Source organism: Zonotrichia leucophrys, chromosome 5 (genome assembly GCF_028769735.1).
Source record: "Zonotrichia leucophrys gambelii isolate GWCS_2022_RI chromosome 5, RI_Zleu_2.0, whole genome shotgun sequence".
NCBI classification, from domain to species: Eukaryota; Metazoa; Chordata; class Aves; order Passeriformes; family Passerellidae; genus Zonotrichia; species Zonotrichia leucophrys.
The window spans coordinates 40,414,654-40,436,175 of NC_088175.1; the positions used below are offsets into that span (position 1 = coordinate 40,414,654).

Genomic DNA, 21,522 nt, shown 5'->3' on the forward strand with positions numbered 1-21,522 from the left:
TGGAAAAGAAAGGTCTCTGTGGTGTAGAAGGAACTGTCAGCAGCCCAAGGAAAAGGCCAAATTAAAATTAAAATTCATTAACCTTAGCATCTGTCAAAGAGTTTTGAAAGGAAGAAGGAAAGAAGAAAAAGAGAAGGGTGAAAACAGTAGTCTGAGACAGAAAAATTACAACTTTTTACCTGTTTACCAGAAAACTGCCTATTACATCAATAGCCTTATTTCTCCAAGAACAGTTTCTTTGATAAATAGAAATAATGTAACATAGCTAAGCACCATTCTTCCCTGACAACTCATCTACCTGAATATGACACATTTCAATGTTACAAGAATAACTTTCTCAGTCCCAAATTTTTGTATGGTCAAGGAGAAAGCATCCCACCAAGTAAGTCCACCCATCCAAAAGCTACTGCAACATTCCCTGCAATCCACATCCAAAGAATCAAAGGGAGAAATGCATAAGCATAATTTACTCTGAACAAAATAAGAACACAATGCACAGCAGACAGGAGAAGTGAAGCTTCCTGCACCTTGAGCAGATGAAGTTTCCTGCAAGTTGAGCTTTACATGATTCTCTGGCACCCAGCAATCAGCTCATGGTAGGGAAGCTTACTCTCTTCAGAACCCTAACTTAGCTTTGCTATATTCAGGACAGTTTTCATATCTTTGAGAGCTTCATCAAACATGGTTTAAAGTAGTTCATATATGCAAAAGGCACCAAAAAGGTTGTAGAGGACAACTTCATGAACAGACTGACCAACAGAGGCAGTAAAAATTTATTTTCTTAAGTAATTTAGGAAAAAAAAATCTGGATGGCTAAGTGTGGAATATTCAGGATATGAAATTTATCAAATAAAACCAAACCATGTATTTGAACATTAACATACATGAAACATGTGTAAATTTCTCAAAAGCAAACAGAACTCAGTGAAACTTCATGCACTTCATGAAGAGCTACTATTTTTCACTGGTAGAAGTTCAAAAATTACTTCTTAGCATCTTAATGCATAATTTACTTAAATTCTCTCCTCAGAACGGCCTTTTTCTTTTTTTCAGACTACTCTAGTGAGTACTTGGATTTTGTCTTCACACATTTTACAATTCCTAACACTGGAAAGCACAATTCTGCACTTCAACAGTGACACAGCATGGGTAAATAAATAAATACATTTCATGCAATTTCTTCAGCCAGTCTCACTACTTTCCAAACACTGCAACATTTCTATGTGAATGATTAGCATCCCTCCTTCTTCCCACTCTGTTTAGCTCCCTTTTATGTTTTTTCCTGCCTACAATATAGACCTTTTTTCAATACAAGCAAGTCAGGATGATCAAAATCCAGTAATAGTCACAACATTTTATCTATATCTCCAATTTATTTTCACATTAACATGCCCACTTTCCCCCCAGTGAGATCTTGGATTCAATACTGGATGTTAATTTAATTCACTTTCTTTGGAAACTCTGTTTCCTTACTCAGATTAGATAAATCCAATTCTGGCACCAGGAATATCCCTTTTGATGCTGGAACAGTGGGAGAAGGTTTAAGTGGCTCTGAAGGCAACATACTCACAATCTGCTTGAAGCATTCTTATTTGAGAACTTTCTATTTCAATGTTTCAGAGTTAAAAATATACAGAAATTAGAATTATAAATAGAATCACTTTTTTAAACTATGCTTTAGCACAAAGTAGGATAAGAGACATGTCACGGGTATGACAAACTTTCCAGGAGATGAACATATAAATTAAAATATGTAGAAGTATTAGAGATTCTGAATAAATTTTTGAAAAATCACAGATCAAATAGCTAGCCTAAAAAGAACAACTTGTAATGAGATTTACAGCACTGGTAATTATAATGGACTGCTATTTCTTTCCAGAATAGAAGAAACCCAGTAAAATGGACCTCCAGTACTGGTAAAAGACAGTGTCATGTATCCTTCTCCAACAAAGATTATTCTTTCTTGGATGGACAACATTCAAAACTTTTATTCTATAAAGTAAAATAGAAAAGAGGGGAAAAGACAAATAACTTTGAATCTCCTCAAATTAATTTCAAAGTATGAGAAAATATTATAAAATCTCAAATTATCCTTGAGATAGTTTTGAGATAAGCAGCTCCTTCTACTACAATGAGGACACTGTAAAATTAATTCTAATGGAGGAAAATGCTGCCAACTAATATTGTGAGGGAAGATAAAACATCAAATGCCAACATTTTCAGAAACACATTTTCCAAATCCAAACCAAGATCCCTTGCTGCACAGTATTACTGGATCATTCTTAGAAAAATCACTTGACAAACTCTAAATTTATTTCATTCTTTTCAAGGTTCTAAAAGGTCATAAAATGTCCCCTTCAGTAAGCTATCAAGTAATGCAGAATGTTCTGATTTCCCTTTATTTATTCTCTGGCAACATAAAGAGAACTGCTCTCCACTGGAAGGCTAGAGAAAGGCTGAGTTCTCTGGCTCATCTCAGGAGATGATTCTTGCATTGTCATTTGCATGATAAAAATTATTTATGTGAACCACTGTTAGTATGAAACACGTTTAGGAAGCAAAAGTTCAGTTTGCTTCCCATGAAAGAGAATTTTTTTTTCCCCAGCAATCCTGGTAGTGGTTTTGCTTGTTTAGCAGGCTCCATATTTGCTATTTTTTTCTCCTGTCAAAAATCTGACCTCCACACAAATTGTCTGAAGACAAAAGGCAAAGTGACTCCATTCATGAAGATTGTCTTGGTTTGTGGCTAAACATTTAATAAGGATTTGGAGCTGCATGACACAAAGCAGGAAACAAGGTTAACAAAGAAAACCTTTAAGAGAAATCAGAGGAGTCAGAAATCAGGAAGAATGAGAGAAAATGTTAATTAATTAACTGACTACATGTACGCTCAATTACGATCAATTAAAAGATTTCAAGAAACTGGAAATCATTGAAAGCTATAACTGGGTAAGGTGAAACACCTTTTTTCCTTTAGTGGAAAAATCAAGATATTCCTTCCTCAAAACCAGCAAAACAAAACAAAAGCACAGCCCAGCTCAGATCTCCAAACTGACAGCCAAATATTTAATATCCTATTACTGCAGAGTGTTCTTGAATTTTGCATTAGTTATATTTGCCATAGCTCAGAAAAATGCACTACCGGTTTTTTAATTTTAAGTGGTATCTTTTCAATTTTAGATACAGAATCACTACAAAAGCACAAGCTGCATATTGAAATTAATGCCAAGCTGTTCCATCTGTATTAAAAATCTCAACAGTTGCCAAAGTTCAAATGTAGATCTCTTACCAGTAATACTCCTGGAAGTAAAAATCATACATGTTTGCTTTTCCAACAGCTCAAATAAAGAGGAAGAAGTTAAATAAGCTGCTAAGGTTTCACAATGAAGACAACAGCATTGAGAAGGAAAATGAAAAAGAGCAGGTATAGAGCTGTTAAAATTTCTGCCTTTTCACCATTATACTCCTTTCCCTTTAGAAACATAACCTTGGTTTTTTTTTTTTTTTTAATCTCAATAGTTACAAGAACAGGGGTCTCTCTCCAGGGATGCCTCTTCTGAATAGGTTTTCTGATCATTTGCTTTCCAAACTCTAGAACAGTTCTACATACAACATTTTGATTTGGAGGTGATGGGAGGTTTTGCTGACCCTTACAGAGCACCATTAGTTGTCAGGCATATTGAGTCATATTAAATACAGAGTTAATAAAAATACTGACAAAGGAAAGGGAAATATTTGCACAGTATACTGGTCTCCTCAGATACCATGCTGGTATAGCCAGTAGTGAAAGACTGCAGGCCTCAGTCTGACTGTCCCAGCAAAAAAAACCTGTTGAAGGTGGAAAGTCCCATGTCCCAAGGTCAGGTTGTTTAAAGAACAGCTTCAATTTGGAATAATTAAAGCTGTACTTCAACATAAATAGACATTGCTTGAAGGAGACAGAAAAGGCAAGCTAAAAGCATAGCTACAGGCAATGGGATTCAGAAGTTCTGGTCAAAGGTCTCAAATCCATCCCTTTAATTTGACAAACTGAGTATCTGGTGTCATTCTTTTTTGTTAAAATAGTAGAACAATAATTCCAGAGAAGGATTCCATTGATAAATGATTGGTTAATTATTCTATTAAACTTGGAGACACAACTGCAGAAGAGTAGTCATTAGACTACTAATATTAAAGTGGAAAAAAATTGAAGGAAAGAAAAGAAGGAAAAAAAGAGGAGATTTAGTGTGATTCCACTACAGCATTACAACATGGTCACCCACAATGTACTTCACACCCAGTATCTTAATACTACAACCACCTGGGGTTTAGACATCCTTAAAAAGATAAATGTATTAAATAGCAAGATGCTCCAAAATTTAACAGCTGTGAAATTTAACACACAGAGAATCACTGTGCCACATACTGGAATGAGCAGCTGTATAAATAAGTTAAATTCAGAATTTGAGCATTTTGCAATAAATAAGTATGTAATTCTATCACTTATTATTTCATGGGGCTTTTTTTTCCTTCATGGCCCAGAGCCTGTGTAGAAGCCATCAACCTCTTTTTTTTTTAATCAAATACAACTCAGACTTATTCCTGCAAGGATTTTTTCCCCATGTTTCTACAAATATTGCTAGTTAAACTTAACATTAACTGGCTACCTGAGAATACAATTAGACTGTGGAAAGCAAAATCAGCTTCAAACTAACATAATAGTACTGAATAAATAAATATACCAGCATTTTTCAAATTATATAAATGAAGAAAGGTTAACTTCAAAGGCCTCTGTCCCCTGATCACTCTTCTTGTCATTATGTGTGATTTTGTGCCAACTGAGGACTCATTTTCATGAACAAGTAGCTTTTTGCTGGATGCAGGCTTTATGTGTAAAATATGCTAAAACAGGTAAATATCAAATGTGTTTCTCATTCCTAATAATAATCAAAAAATTATTCTAAGCTGAAACTTTAATGTGAAAATATGCTCTGGAACAAATTTATTATCCTGTGAACAAAGAGTTTCATTGTATAAATCAGCATGTTAAAAAAAAATCAGCTCAAGAAATATTCTATTACTACTATTCAGATATCTAAAAATTATAGCTGCCAAAATACTTTATTGCAGAGATTTCCAAACTCATGGAGGGAGGAAGAGAAACATTTAAACAGCAGGTAATTTAATGTCAGAATCCAAGAATACTCAGAACAGTGGCCAAAATAAAAACTATCAAGCAGCAAATATTCCCTAGATTAGCTAATACTACTCCAGCGGTCTGTGAACACATTCTGGAATTTGGACACTAAGGAGATGGAACAAACAGTTTTGGAAATAACTCATTCTTAAGATTTTAAACCCTCCATAAGTATCAGAGTGAATTACACTGGGCTGCTTTGGTGGTTTTTCCACACAGAATGTATATAAATAACAGCACCACAATTCTAAGGATAACTTCCAATCAAATCCCTGTGAACAGAAACACTACTTTCAAATAACAGCTGTCAATATGTAGCAGAGCAGAAGAGGTGATTGTAAATTGTGTCCAATGCAAAGAAGGGAATTCTAGTAACTAAGTGCAATGAACTTAGAGAAAGCGAATGGAATCGTTTAGAATGGAAATCTGAGCAGCACATGTGAAAATATGCACACTAATGTCATTTGAAACAAATGGCTCCAGGCAATTTTCTCCATGTCATTTTTTTCCATGCTGTAAAACTACAACTATTTCTGATGACATTTATTCTTCCTTACTGCAACTAAAAAACTAAACTAAAAAACACATTTTTTCCTGCTCAAGTACAAGATTTCTGAGTTCTTCAGAACAAATTATTTCATCTGTTGCCACAAACACCCTAGTGTTTAAATCCATCTACTAATGCACTTGAAGATTTTATGTTCCTAATCCACTCCTATTTAAACATCTCTTTCTCACAGAACTATAAAACAGATTCTAATAAAGTACTATTTATCCTGGAAGACACTCCTGTACATAGCAAAGGATGCCATCAGTCCATTACGCAGCTTGATAACACCATTTCACAAAAGACTAATGGCAAACGGTTTCTTTGCAAATTAACAGTGGTTTACTTTAGGCAAGCTCATGATTCAGTACCAGATTTTTGCTTTAAAAACCCACAGATTTTCAACTTCTCTTAATACACCTGCTAAATAAATGCTGCCAGTCAGCTACAGAGTTCCAGGCACATCTTATTCTTAATATTACCTTTTATGGATGTCCTCAAGGAATACTCTAGGGGTAAGAAGCAAGATGAAAACTCTACATTTTTGGAAAGAGGTTTTCAGATCACATTGAAATGTATCAGTGGAGTACCCTGCAAGCTTGACAAATTACCATCAGTGGTACAGGGCTTTTTTTTTTTTTAATTTGGAGAAAGACTAAATTTACATTATATTTAGCAAGCACCTTCTCCTGACTTAATTTTAACTTGGTTTTCTTAAGACTATGCTGCTTTTGATGGATAGTTTTCACCACCACATTCATCACATTTCTTTCATGATGAGATTTGTGAGGAAGAATAAAAAACCAGCTAAAATACTCCTGAGTATAAATCAGAAAAAGTGCCCCACAGATACTGCCATACTGGCTATGCCTTTAAATGGAAGCACTGTGTTTGTTACCCTTATCAACTCATAGTTCTAGAAATTCTAAAAATGGCATCTTCAAGCAAGGCTTACAGACACACTGACACTTAAGATTTAAACAGTTGCAACATGATACCCACTTTATACATAGAGATGCTTACAGCTCTGGCTTTCAGGGTCAACTGTAAGAGAAATTTACACATGACAAACAATTTTCCATTCATCTCTAACTATTCTACCCATTCTCCTGTCTTGTAATTCATGTTCCCAAGGATGCCTTCATCAACAAAAAGCAGAATTGTTCAGGACTCCTTCAATATGCAAACTCAAACATAGAAACAAAGCCAGGATAAACTGAAGAAGAATGCCCAGACTCAGCTAAGACTTAGTGCCCACAAAAAGAAAGACTAAAATTCTGAGGAAAGTAAGACTTCTAATTTGTAAGTAAGCAGCAATCAAGGTGATATGAGACCCTCACATCATATTTATAACTCAAAATGACAGTGGTAACTGCAGAGACTCCATGCTCCCCTAATGCTTTCGTTGTGTATTCACTGGGCATTGAGGGCTCAGCAAAGGCAGGTTGCAATGACCATATTGGTTTCCCAGGTTTGGTACATAAAGGGCTCCCTAAAGATGAAGGACCCATTGATTTCTCTTCATATGCTTACAATCCACAAATGCTAAAACCTAGGAGCAATTCAATAGATTATTATTATCAATAGGTATCTTCATTTCTGCTGTCAATACTAAAATACATTCCACTCCTGTACTGAGTTTGCTCAATACTGTCCAAAACTCTCCAGTGTCTCTTTACTATAAAATACAGAATCCAGTGAAATGTAACTGCACATTTGTCCATTAAAATGCATTCAAAGAAGTGCATGAATATGGAAAGCAACAGCCTCATTGACTTTTACATTTCTGGATTTATGGCTCCAAGTGAACAGTGTATGAAGCAGTATACCAATCTCTAACCCACAACTCCTTCTCAGCTGGAAACACCTTATTTTCTTAATTTACTGAGGCTCAAAGCCCAGGACTCAGGGACATTTGCTTTCACTCACAGGGACAAAAAAAATGTTTAATAGTAATGTGTCTAAATTTGGTAAATACAAACAAACCCTAAAGATAAGAAAATCTTCTTTAGGTTTTAACCATTGTAGAAAATTATTTTATATTCAAAATTGCAGGCATCATCTGCTATCTACAGCCCCGTCCTATATTAGGGGCTGGCAGTAGGACTATCCCCAGTCTGACCCAAATTGGGTCACAGGATTTTGAGTCTCCTCTTTAACCCTCTTGCCTGCTCAATATCCTCAATCACAAGCAGTGAGGAGGATGTACCTGCTATAAGCCAGGCAGTGCAGTTACCTTGAACTTTACAGGAAATACCACTCTAGAGGCATTTTCTTTTACCTCCCAAACCTTAAGGACAGTTAAATAACAAAAGACAGAAGCTACTTGCAAAAGGTTTACAAAGATGCAGAATATGGAGAGATTTTACTTTTTTCAAATATAGTTTCTTTCTACAATAGTGTAACATAATCAACATTTGGTTTAAACACAAAAATACATATATAAAACTGCAAGAAATGGTTAACTATATGGGTATACATGGTAACTAAAGTATATATTTAAGATATATAGATATACTTCAGGCATATTCTAAATTTCACTGAATTTCCAAATAACTAACTTGTAATAATTTTCATTATATTTTTAGTAGACATAGTATCAAAGTCTGCCTGGATTTCCATTTTAGTCATGAACAACACTGCATTCTGGCAACATTCTGAAGTGCAACTCTCCTATTTTTAGAGCCCAAAACCCAAAAACTTATTTTAGGTAAGATTTATTACTCAACATTTTTAGATCTATTCTCCTGATGTGGGCATGAATTAATTTGGAGTGGAAAAACCCCACTCTGTTTGCTGGTGCTACTAATATACTGAAATTGCTCATAAAATCATAAAGAAAAAATTTATTGGACATTGTACCACTATTGAATGTTATCACCAGAAACCTTATTCAATCATCTGCTGTATAATACCAAGTATAAACAAGCTGTTTGCACAAATCAAAGGCTGTTAATGTTGTGGAACACACTTGCACTTCTATTACTTCAAAGACTGTATAGCTATATGCTCCATTACTATTTCCTGTAAGTATTACTTCAAGGCTTCAAAGCCATTCCTAAATCTTATATATTTCCACACTGGCTCTTCACTTGGATATTGAGTCCTTCTGTTGGTAATTTGATCACTCTGAATACTTTCCTGCTGTGATTGCTACTTTTCTCTGGAATTGCAATAAACATGCACATTTATTCTTGCCCTCTGAAAGAACTCTGCACAAAACAAAACCTTGAGAAATGTAATATTATTTTTAGAGGAATTTTTTTGCTGCCATATGCAAAGAATAATGTTTTGTTACTTTACCTTATTTTCTTTTTTCATCATACTGTTTAAAAGCATTGTGTCAAAATGAAAGGAAGCATTTAGGTTGTGGGATTCTGCCTATATCAAACTCCCAGCTCATATCAGGATGGAACTTTTACAAGAAAAACTAGCACCAGGCCTTAGTTTGCACCGTGGAGCAGTCTCAGAGTGCATAAAACAGATGCTTTTTTTGGATGAAACCACTGGAGCAGCACTCAAACTGCTAACGAGCTCCAGCTCACAGGACCAGACCAGAGACACCTCAAAGGAAAAGGCCCCAAAGACTCATTGTAAGCACTGGGTCCCCAGCACCATTTTTGTGGCAGTCAGCTTGGCAGCAAACACACAGCCAAGTAATAAAGACATAACTTCACAGAAAAAAAAAAAAAAAAGAAAAGAAAAGAGCCATGCTTTATCAGGGACTACTTTATGTTTCAGAGCTTGCTAAATAAAGCTTTGGAAAGGGTGCTCTTTAGCAAATGAAGGAGTATATAGTTGTCTTCCTATAAATTCAACCAACTGAAATTACATTTGAATTACCAAGAAAAATTCATTTCAACTTTTAAATCTATGCTGATGACATTTAGATCAGTTTCAAAAGGCATATAGAAATTTATATAGAAACTTGAATTTAATTCTGACTGCTTCCCCAACAATCACGGCAATTCAATCCATTGAACAGATTTATGTTAAAATTAGATAATGAGGACTGAAAAATCAGTTTAAGATGAGAAAAACTCCAAGCTACTTGCTTTTTAGAGAAAAGTTTGTCTGCTAAAAACACCTAAGCATACCCTACACATCAAACAATGCACCTACTTAAACAAAATACAAATTATCTCACTACTGCCAGTTTTCTAGTAAAGACAATAGGCAATCAATCTAAAACTCCAGGATCTTTTTTTTTTACTTTGGGAAAAGGTCTCAAACCCCCCATGTTTAGAAATAAGAGTGAAATATATCCAGCTGTCTTGGATATATTTAGCCTTATAAATATACCTCTAACCTTAGCCCATGCCTCCATGTCAGCAGTGGATAGGTCCCACTGTAGCTGGTAAGCTCCACCCAGGCTGCTGTCTTTTGGCTCCAAAAGAGGATGCCACGCCTTCCAAATCCATAGATTCCCAGAGGAATCTATCCTGCACACAATCCAACACGTGAGCACAGTGCATTGACCCAGCTCCATGTATAAAGTCACTCAGCATTTTCAGGAGGTCCTTTTCACACTCATTCCCAACTGAACTGCAAGGGAACTGAACACGAGGAGTACCTTGTGAGGGACAGCCAACACCTGGCAAAATTAATGATTACCCTTTCAGCCCTGAGAATGAGAGAGGATGGGGCAATGAGAGCAAAGGGATTCATAGTGGAATGATGTGGATACATACATGGTGCCATCTTTATTAATCATCATGTAACTGCCTTAAGGTCTACCATTAGTGATCTCACAAGCCCAAGGAAGGCTACCAAAGCAACATGTAGCCACATTTCTCTTCACAGAGAAAAGCAAGGCACAATTCTTCCCAAGAATATTTCTGGGTTTCACATTCTCTGAACCTCAGAGAAAGGAAAAACAATTATTATCATCTACTGTACCTGTGTTTGTGCAAAAGTAGAATACAATATGGAGATTGTTTACCCAAAGTGAGGGTGTTTTGCTTCCTTGGCCTATCAGGGCCAAGTGTGCGTGTGTCAGGACTGGCGGCTGACAGTCACGGGATGCTGTGCAGTGTGTGCAGAGTTGAGTGCTTGGCACATTCAGTTTAGATGTAATATAGTGTAATATAGTAAAAAATAATATAGTATAATAAAATAATTAGCCTTCTGATAAGATGGAGTCCTCCTCATAATTCCACTCCCCTCACTGGGGACAAAAATATCTACCATAGCAACAAGCTTCTTTCACTTTACAGTGGGCACAAATGCCCACACGCAATTCTAAGGACATAAGTAAATTTAGCTTACAGTAAAGGTTTCTGGCTCTTAGTTTTAAACCACAGAATTATTTTTCCTAATTTTATCATGCTATCTTCTAATGGCTGGAGTACAACAACAGTAAAGAACAGCATCCTTATTATTTTGTCAATATTTAACTGCCTAAATATTGCCTGTAGCAAATTTGCTATTTAAAAACACCATGGCAGATGGAGAAGAGCATATTTCACAATAATATGCTCACCATTTAAAATGTATATCACAACTGTCCAGTTTTTTAAAGCAGATTCACTGGGATATACACACTCACCCGCAGCCAATGCCATTGTACAAGCGAACCTGGGAACCAATAATTTGCCTAATAAACAAAAGACAGCTTTCCCTCATTTCAAAAGAAATATGAATGTGTTATACATAAGAACAATTTTAACATCTTTTTTTATTTATCATCACAAGGTAAATTTGGATAAGCTGAAACACGATCCATAATTTTACTTTGTAAGATGCTCTATCTACCTTACATGAATTAACTAGTCTTACACTTTCAGCTAACAGCTCAATTTCACCTTCCATTCCTAAAGGGAGGGAGGGACAGATATACCATGGAAGAGACATGTACCAGAATATTCCAGAGGAAACTTAATAGAATAAAACTTTTCAAAACTCCTGAAATATTTAGACATCTGTAATACAGAAATAACTTCTGATTCCAGGCCCAATTGTAACTTAGTTCTATCACTGCCATGATTTTACCATCTGACCCAGCAGTTCAAGTTAAGAAGAAATAGCTTAGCAGTTTCTTCAGTAAAGAGGAGAGGTGGACAAAAGGTCAAGCTGTTCAGTCCTACAAAACTAATGGGTACATTGCTTTACTTGAAACATTAGTATCTCCCCAAAATCCCATGAACTATGAACAAAATAGATTAAATCAGGATACAGAATCCTGGCATACAGGGAGGTAATAGAAATCCTGAGAAAATTACAGCACGAAGAGAAATGTTGTAAAAGCTTTGCTGCTTCAAGAGTAAAAGTGTTCCTGGCACAAGCTTTTTGCTAACTTCTATAATACAAAATCATGAGTCACAGTTGGCCCAAACCTTAAACTGCTGCTTATAAAGACACTGTCATGATAATTCAGAGAAAAAGTTCACCTCTAACTGTTTCTAAGTACCACATTTTATGTGGTATTTACAGAATGGCAGGCAGCCAATGAAATCCTCAGTAGAACTCTACTATCCTCACATAGCTTGCTAGTCATCTTATTTTCTATCTCTGAACATCACAATGTATTGTAAAATTAGTTTCTCCCTTGCTTCAGCTGGCAATTTACTATATCAATCTTCTTAAATGTTTAAAATTAACATAAAAGTCCTTATTCAGATTACTTTAAATAAAAGAAAAGCACACACAGCATTGTTTCAAAATAACAGTTATTCACATATCTATTTTCAATGGCTACATTTGGAACAAAAGCAGCTTGAAGGCAAAATATATTCAAAAATTACACAGAGCCAGGTGAAATATTAGAGATTGTATCTTCCCTCTTCCAACACTATAAAAAAAAAGGACAAAATGACATTATCACAAGAAACTTAGCAGGGAGGGGCTCAATAAAGAATTCTGATTTATTAAACACAAGTGACACCATTGCCGCCTGACAGTCTTTGATTTATATTGCTTTTAATTCACAGCTAGCAATGAAGTTTATCCATTCCCTTTTGGGCCAGGTCATAATGGACATAGGTTTTAGATGACATGGAATAAAAAACAGTGTTACACTGCTGTGCAACCTCCCATGAGAAGGCAAAATAAAACTGCAACTGAAATTTAATGTCCCAATGATTAAGAGAGATTCTGTAGAACAGATAGCTAAAGGCAGAAAAAGTACATTGGAAGTCAGAAGCTCGTGAGATTGAGAGGCTTGCTGACCTACTGCAGGTCTCAATAGGGCTCAAAGATCTCTCAGAAAGACTAACCCATTTCTTCAGCTTCAGAGTATACTGCAAATATTATTTACCCAAGACATACACTTGTGAGGTGAAGAGGAAATACTGTCAGGTCACAGTATCAACAGAGGACATGCTGGAACAAGGTGATCACTAGAAAAGCAGGGAAGCAGCACCAGATGGTTATGTTCTGACAGGATTTTAATACAGTGGAAAGTTAGAATGACTGCATCTCTGCATCTTAACAATTCAGACACCTGATTCTTGACAGCCAGAGGACAGAAAACATCGCCAGAAGCACTACAGGTGATTTGAAGAATCACAAACAGAACACCTTTATTTCCAGCTTAGGATTTCATAAAATTATGTCACAATGAAATATACTCAGGAATGCAGCTTCCCTGCAGCTAACCAAACAGTACTTGGTTGATTAAAGCACCAGAAAGTGCTGTAATCTCTGTGATTGACTCATTGCATTAATAAGTAATAGTTGTGACTGAGCTTTAAGAAAGAAATTGTTGCTGCAAATATAAATTGTAGTTCTTACTGCAACAACACCCAAGGACAAGCTACACTGTGCTGCTCTAAGAGAGAAATTGTTTTCATTTAATTTAATCTTGAGATATATCTATATAGATATATATGTTTATGCAAGGATATACATATATACCTATTACTTCTTATTGTCTGTATGGAGGAAACAGGATATTACACGGAAAGGTTGTACATCTTTGCAAGTATACTTTCTACCTTCTACCTTTATATTACATTCTGCAATAAAAAACCACTGCCAAATAATATGTTATGCAAATAGGAGTTCTATTGTAAGTTATTTCATGAATTTCTGGACTGAAAAAAATATGTAGAGAATGAAATCCACCTATGTTCAGCATCTCTTTCCATCACATAATTCCTATCCTAAAGAAAAACATGAACTCGAGAACAGCATAGATTTCTGCATTCTGCATGCAATTCTTTACACTTTGCTAATAATCAATTAAGATGCATAATACACTGACATCAAACAACTTTAGAATACACAGTTTGCCACTGAATCTTTCAATTCTCCATCTCTCTTCTTAAAGAGGATCAGATTCCAATGAATATGTTTCAACAAGAAATGGTGCACCTTACTGTGTGCCAAGGAGCACTGACATGCTGGAGACATGTAATAAATTTCATATGCAAAAACTTGAGCAGAACTCTACAACAAAGAAGCTGACACAAACCAGACTGCACTTAAATGAATAGACTTTGAATTCATTTTAATTTTAGTACTTCAGCTCAGTTTCACTACCACTACATCATATGGACAGTGCCTTAAAGGTGAAATGCATCAATCCTTCAGCACTTTTTACAGGTCAAAAGACTTCCTTACAAATGGCCTGATACCAAGTAGCAGAAAGCTTATTTTACACTAAAACCCCCTTCTTTTCTGCTCTTTATATCAGAAGTTTTGCCTATTTTGAAGCTATTTTATTTTGAGCCTATTCTACCTTTACATTATTACATGACATATACAACTGCGGATGCTTAGACCTATATTTCTGGAAAAATAAACATAGCCACTGACCAATGGGTAACATAGCAAAGGGAAAATTGATGTGTTTTATGCATAAACTAAAAGCCTCTTAAAGACTTTGTCCAGAAAATCTTGCTTCTGGTAAATACCTGGAAAACTACAATCTCATGATCTGTCAGTGAAGAATATGTTAACAGAACCATACTATGCACCAGTGTCTTACCAGGTAAATAGCCTCTTCAGAAACATAAAAAACTTTTTTAAAAAAGTAAAACTTACAAAGCTTAAAGTTTTATACATGACTCTTGGCTAGGGCATTTTTTGCCAATAATTAAAAGCAACATGAATTAATATAGTCCAGAAGAATCTACAAAAAGTAAATGCCATCCTAGTGCACAGTGTTTTTCAAGTGGAAACTTAATTTCAAAAGCTGAAGTTCAGAAAAAAAACAAGAACCTTTTATTCTGCTAGATAGTGCCACACTCCATTTGCAAAAGGAGCTGTAAATATTACAGCGAAGCTACATAATTTTGATGAGCTTGTGTAATGAAGTCTGTAAATCAACAATGCTTTGATTATTGAGTATTCTTCCTGCCTAACCATCACCATCAATTTTTCAGAAGTCATTCTGGAGTACTTGCTAAATACCTTTCACCATACACAATGGTGAAAGGTATTTATTTTCCCCTTTCCTGTTATTCAGTCTGATTCAGAGATCAGCACTGAAAGATTGCTGTTGGAAACCATTATCAAATTTCAAAATAACAAGTAACAACTTCAGGAGCTGAGAGAGAGAATCATTAGGACAACTGCAGGAACCCCCAAAATGATGCAGAGCATAAGACAATACTGCAGAACATTTTTAACACAAAGATGGCAACCTGCATGTATAAGCATGAATAGAGGAAAGAGGGAAAACTACACAAACCATTTTTGCATATGAGTTCTGACAGGATAACTGTGCCATCTATCTGCATTTCTGTACAGGGAAGAAAGTTACAGGTCTTACTCTAACTGGTGAGCTACTACTGCATGTGCAGATTTATCACTTTTGCAGTTTCTGTTTTGCTAACTCATCCATATTTCTAAATAAGACTACTTGTGAATTTCTAATTTTTGTGAGAATATATCATACAGAAGTACTTACAATCCAGAGAAGTCATACCTGCTGCCAAGGATTGGCTCCCCAGAAGTTCCCAAAGCAGAATAGTCCATGCCATAGAAATTCAGTCCTAAAAGTATTTTATTCCTCCATTTTGAATCAGGATCCAGTACTTCAACACAAGCTCGTACCCAGGGAAGGGGGGAATTTGGACCAGGTCTGTCAAGTTAGCAAAAAATCAAACAGACTGTTAGAAAAAGTACATGTTCACACTCAGCCTTCTCTTTTTGACCAGTGTAATTGTAAAAAGAAAACTTTGGCACACAAAAATCAGTGAAGATGAACCTATAATTCTATCAGTGTTAAATGCACATTCTTCTGTAGCTTGAAGTCCTGATATACAAAACATGATTGCCCCACTCTTGACTTTTTGATTCAATTCTAAGGTGAAGAGACACACAATTCCTTCCTAGAGGTAAGAAAATGTTTCCCCCTAGCACATTGCTACTGGGTCTTGCACAATGCATATGCCACAATTCAAAATTCTGTATGACTTCAGTTTTTTTCCTCAATGTTTTTGCAGCAATCTGGCAAAACATACTGGAACAGAATTGACCATTTACTTGCAGAAAGAACTATAAAATTAGTGACTATTAAGCAAAATTGTGTAACACTTATTTATGGGGAAAAACCTACAAAGTACCGAACAAAAACCTACAGGAAAAAAAAGAGCATAGCCTTAATACACAGAGTAATTGAGTTGTCATGTACATAACATTAGGATATTGTGCTCATTCCATTCCTACCTCACTGGAGAGGAGAGCAGGCTCTGGCTCAAACATTAATATGACAAAAGGCACTCTCTAGCATGGTAACAGGAAGAGGATATCCCAGTCTTACAAATATCAACATCTGCTACTCCCTACTAATCATCTGCCTCAAAGCCTTCATGATACCTGTGCCATTAAAACTCAACATGCTAATACAACAGAGCAAAGTTGCTGGGAACTGTGCTCATATTTAAAGGCAAATGAAGTATCAATTGTTTTAAACTAATTTGTTTGACAATGTTATTATTAGTAGATTATTAATGTACCTATCCTGCAGAACTGTGCTAAATAACTCAAAGAGAGTTATTTAGCCTGGAAAAGAGTAAATTATCCTTTTAAAAGAATGCTTTTTAGCTGGAGTACAAAAGTCTTTCATAATATTTAAAGTCCAGATACACATTGCTGTTAAAAATGTACTTAGTTTTGAGCTTCTGGACAAATTGTCTATTTTAATTACTAACCCAGAACTTTAGTATCATACAAGAACAAAGCACTACCCACTTTACTAGAAGTGGTAAATCTGTGGATTTGCCAGACCTCAGTAGGAATTAGCTCCTTCAATGCTCTTTCTGGTGTCAGATGGAATCTTACCGATGTGGTGCTGAATAGTCGTACGTCATGAGACTGAAGCTGTCTACTGCCGAGGCCAACTGATCAAATTCTCTCTTCGTGAACATTCCTGGCTGGTTGGTCCTTCCAAAACAAAGCAACACAGAAACAGGAAGAGATAAATAACAACAATGACCAGGCTTATTCTCTTGTTTAGGTTTCATACCATTTGATCACATAAGAAAAAATCTTTCATTCTGAGGTGGCCAAAAAAATTAAAATATGAATTCCAGTGCCATTTTTGCAATAAACATCTAAGAAAAAAAAAAATTCAATGCTATGTAGGTGGCCAGTGGGAAGAATCATACTTCCACAGCATACTTACCAACTAAACATTTCCAGCATGGTTACAATAATGATTATAAGTGCTGTGGACTAATCAAATTGCCTTAGGTAGCAATCAATTGAACTCTAAAAGCTTTTACAAAACATTTAATTGCTTGGGCTGTTGAACTGGTTTTGACACTTAAAACACTAAGGCATACTTAAATAAATGGGGGGTGCAGCTGTTAATAGAAAAATATAAACCAAAGGTAATTTTTTTATTGACATCAAAAAGAACAATTTCAGTTTATACCATACTTAAGAAAGAAAAACTGTTTTCCTCAGACAAAAACAGGTCAATTTCTTTCTTTGGGCAGGGGAGAAGATAGAAGAAATCCATTCTATCACCTTTTCTAGACAAAAGTCTAGTTATGCCTTCAGCACATCTTGGTATGAAATATGGAAAACCATTCTTCCCCTTTTATCTTGCTTACCCTTGATTTACAAAATATAAACCTGGATTAATATCTACCTTATCTTCCTGGGTGAAGGGGTGTGCATTTTGTCTGTTTTGGACTCAGAGAGGCTTGACTTGAATGATTGACTTCCTTCAATCATTCAAGATGGAAACAATTAGTTCACACAAGTTGCCTGAAAACATTGAATCTGTTTCAAAGAGAATTTGTAATTTCAACATAGCAGCACAAACAGCACAGCAGGCAACACAAGGCAACCTTAATCACATTGCAAAGATGGGACTGGACTAAAATGGAGAAGCTACTGCCAGAAGAACCCTGTCCTCAACCAGAGGGCTCTGAAGCATGTTAACATGAGACAAACAGGTAGAGAAGTAGGATATTGTTCTAGATAATCTGGGATATAGGAGGACATTGAAAAAAAGAGAGAGAAGGGAAAAAAATGTACTTTAACAGCTAAAAACTCTGCGGTACACCTCTGCCATTTAAGAGACAAACTTATAGCATTGTACAAGATTCCTCTAGAGAGCAGAGGAGAGAGACTGCAGAATCCAGACTTTCACAATACTACCAGAAACTGCTACTTGAACATGAAATTATAAACCAAACCTTGTCTAAGCAAGATATGCTTTTAAAAGCACTCACGTTCCATCTTAAATGAAAAAACAAAAAAGATGCTCAGTGACAGATGCAAGTAATAAACAGAAAAATCACATATTTTGACCTTTATCCTTTTTGGATCAGCGTGCAAATTCTACATCCAACAACATGTGCTGCATGGATCACCAGAGCATAACAGTGTTCATTTATCAGTTCACAAGGACACTTTGTGTTCTACTGCATAAGGAAAGAGGTGAACAAAATGCAGGTTACAAACTAGGGCAGATTAAATCATATAACACGCCTGTCAGATTTTCAGAACTAATGATATACTGGTCACAGGAAGGAGAAATCTCATTCTTTTCATTCAAGGGTTGTAACAAATTTTTAAAAATCTTCACTTCTGGAACCTACTAGTGGACCTCAGGCTTTCTTATAGTCATCTACTTGTGATGTACTGCAATTGCAAACTACAGTTGTTCTACAAGAATTAAATAATAAATACATCTTTGAAACAATGTTATGGCAACTTGGATGTCTGTGGGCAAAGCAATTTCCCAATGCAAATTCCAGCAAAACCCATTTTCAGTAAATTGATTGTGATTACTCCTGAAGGGAAAAACATAAAAAGTAATTATAATGTGTATTAGATATTAGGGCAAGTTGGATTGCTTTATAGATTTAGCCAGGTAGTACTTTAATGAAATTTGCATGTGTAACTTAAAAAGAAACCCACAGGTTAAAGTGGATATTGCCATCATTTTCTCCAAAGCAATTTTGTAACTCAACTACTTCAGTTACAAGGGAATGTCGTCTGAGTGGCAAGGGCACAAATTTCCAACTTGGAACAAACCCAGCAGCAATGAATATACTTTGTCCATTAACATATAGTGTTAAAACAGTAGCACTCCAAAAAAACAAGCACCACTCACCAGTTCAATGAATAGTCAACTCTGCTCTAGTCAAGCACTTTGGGAAACTCCACTGGAACAAAACCAGGACTATTTGACTCACGCCTTTAGAATTGTCCTGAGTCGAGAAAACTGGCACTCAAGAATAAAACCCCCCCAAATATTTTTTCAACAGCTATTATACTTCAAACTGGAGGTTTTTCAATCATTCTGATATTTATGTAAACCTAATTCAAGGGCAGGCATGTTCTACTGACTACTTTGTTGAGAAATCCAGCAGGAAAAGTCAGGAGACTTGGCACAGAATATGCAAAGTCCATGCAAGTAATACTTTCCATTTGACTAATACTTTAAAAAGTCAAACAGTAATACTTTACTTTTGACTAAGTCAAAAGCTTGTCATTCTTCTAAACTTTTAAGACCATTTCCAAAATAGTCAGTGAAGTGGCAGAGGCTTCATCATCATTTATTAGCTCTGTACAATATACATAGAATCACAGAATGATCAAATATGCTGAGTTGGAAGGGACCCACAAGGATCATCAAGGCCAACTGGCCCTGCACAAGACAGCCCTGATAATCTCCCCATATACCTAGAGCATTGTACAAACATGTCTTGAACTCTTCTCCTAAGGTTCCAACCTAAACCTCCATTAAAAAAAAAAAAAAAGAGCTTGTACGTATAGTTACCCTTGTTTGCTAAAACACTCAAGCCTAAATCCCACTGTCTTGAAGAGAATTTGGCATAACTTACCCAGTTTGCTGAATATTTCTAGTCTGCTAAACTGGAGCAGATTCCACTTTCACTTGGGATTATTTTTTTAACATGGCTTGTTTAATTTAAAACTTTATGAAGAAGATTAAGAGACATTGCAGAAGGAGAGACAAGTGTAACAATTGAGTTTTCTCTGCAAATCTGCTCTTAAAACTTCTACTGGTCTAGAGCAAGCCAGGGCTCCTCTCAGCCTGTTTGCAAAACCAGACCCAAACTCTTGTCCCAAGATCCTGAAACCCTCCCACATCTGGGAGAAGGATAATGATGTAGGAGGGGAGAAGAAAGAATGAAGACAGGATGGAGAAAGGGTGGCACAGCTGGTACTCCCAGCCCCTCAATCCCCAGCCCTGGAGCTCCAGCCCCCCGGATCATCCCATGCCAGCACGCGCTCCCTGGGGCAGGGGCACTGGGGAGGCCACACGAGTGATGGGCCTGCTGCCATTGCCCTGACCCTACTGGAGCACAGGGCACTGGGATGAAACCAGATTCACCTATGGATATCCTCAAAGGGTTGAAATTCCCTGGCATTCCTGATAGTACCAACTATAGCTATTCAGCACCCATGGAGGTTTTCAGTAATCTGGATTGAACAAAATACATGAATGTGAATTATAATCAACTGAAAAACTGAACTATATAAGTTGAATCTACAACCAAGCCTGCTACTCAGTGCATACCCTAATGAAACAGACACTGGGAAGAAAGGAAAGACAAGAGGACAAGACTGATTTTTCTGGGATTGTTGAAAACCATTGCCTTACACTATTAACAAGAACCATTTTTTTTTTTTTTAATCTGAGGTAATTGAGGATTTTTTTATTATTAAATAGGCCTCAAACTCACTCAGGCCTCATAGTCACAGGTTTGGTTTGCATTATTGTAGAGAAAGCACTGGAGTTTTTAGGTCCTTTCAAATCAGTTTTAATGTGGCAGTGCAATATTATATCTCAACCTATGCAACCAGGCATTATATTGTATTTTTATGTCTTCTTTATCCAATATGCTTTCCATGTTTTGATGAAAGAGCTTCTCTGGCAAAGATAAATGCTCTGGTGAAAAGTAGATGCAAAGCTAGGAAGTATTCAGACTTGAGTCATCACTCAAACTACTTTTCTGATTGACAATTCAGGATCCAAAAATTCATCTTACACTCATGGTCTACTTTCAGTACAGGGTATATGGTTTATTTTTTTTTTTTTGGCATGTATATTTCAGGCAGGGGAAATATCTAAGCAAGACTACACCAATGCAAAGTATGAAGTGCATAAATAAATTTCCATAAGAAAAGACATGAAAAGTGTGATAGGTATCAGTTCTGTCACTTAAAGAGTGACTTGAAAATCCTCAGACACTGGTAATGATATAAAATTCCACAGTAAAAGGAAAATCAAACTGTAGCCTCTATCTTATGCAATCAATATTTTGAACTAACAATTTGTGGTCAATGTGTTTTCCTTGCTATTAAAAAGGAAAAGCACCTCTCAAAGAAATTAAGCTTGATTTTTGTTCTTTCTTGTTTGAAACAA

General features: G+C 36.0%; 1 protein-coding gene across 2 annotated transcripts in view; it reads right to left on the minus strand.

Annotated features, from left to right (window-relative positions):
- CHID1 (chitinase domain containing 1) overlaps positions 1–21,522 on the minus strand; it is a 98,263-nt gene that overhangs the window by 43,941 nt on the left and 32,800 nt on the right. For both annotated transcript variants that reach the window (XM_064714280.1, XM_064714281.1), the window contains exons 9-10: positions 16,953–17,054; positions 15,595–15,750 (exon numbers count right to left, since the gene is read on the minus strand). In XM_064714280.1, the coding sequence (XP_064570350.1) occupies positions 15,595–15,750; positions 16,953–17,054 (258 nt within the window). The remainder of the gene's footprint in view (positions 1–15,594; positions 15,751–16,952; positions 17,055–21,522) is intronic.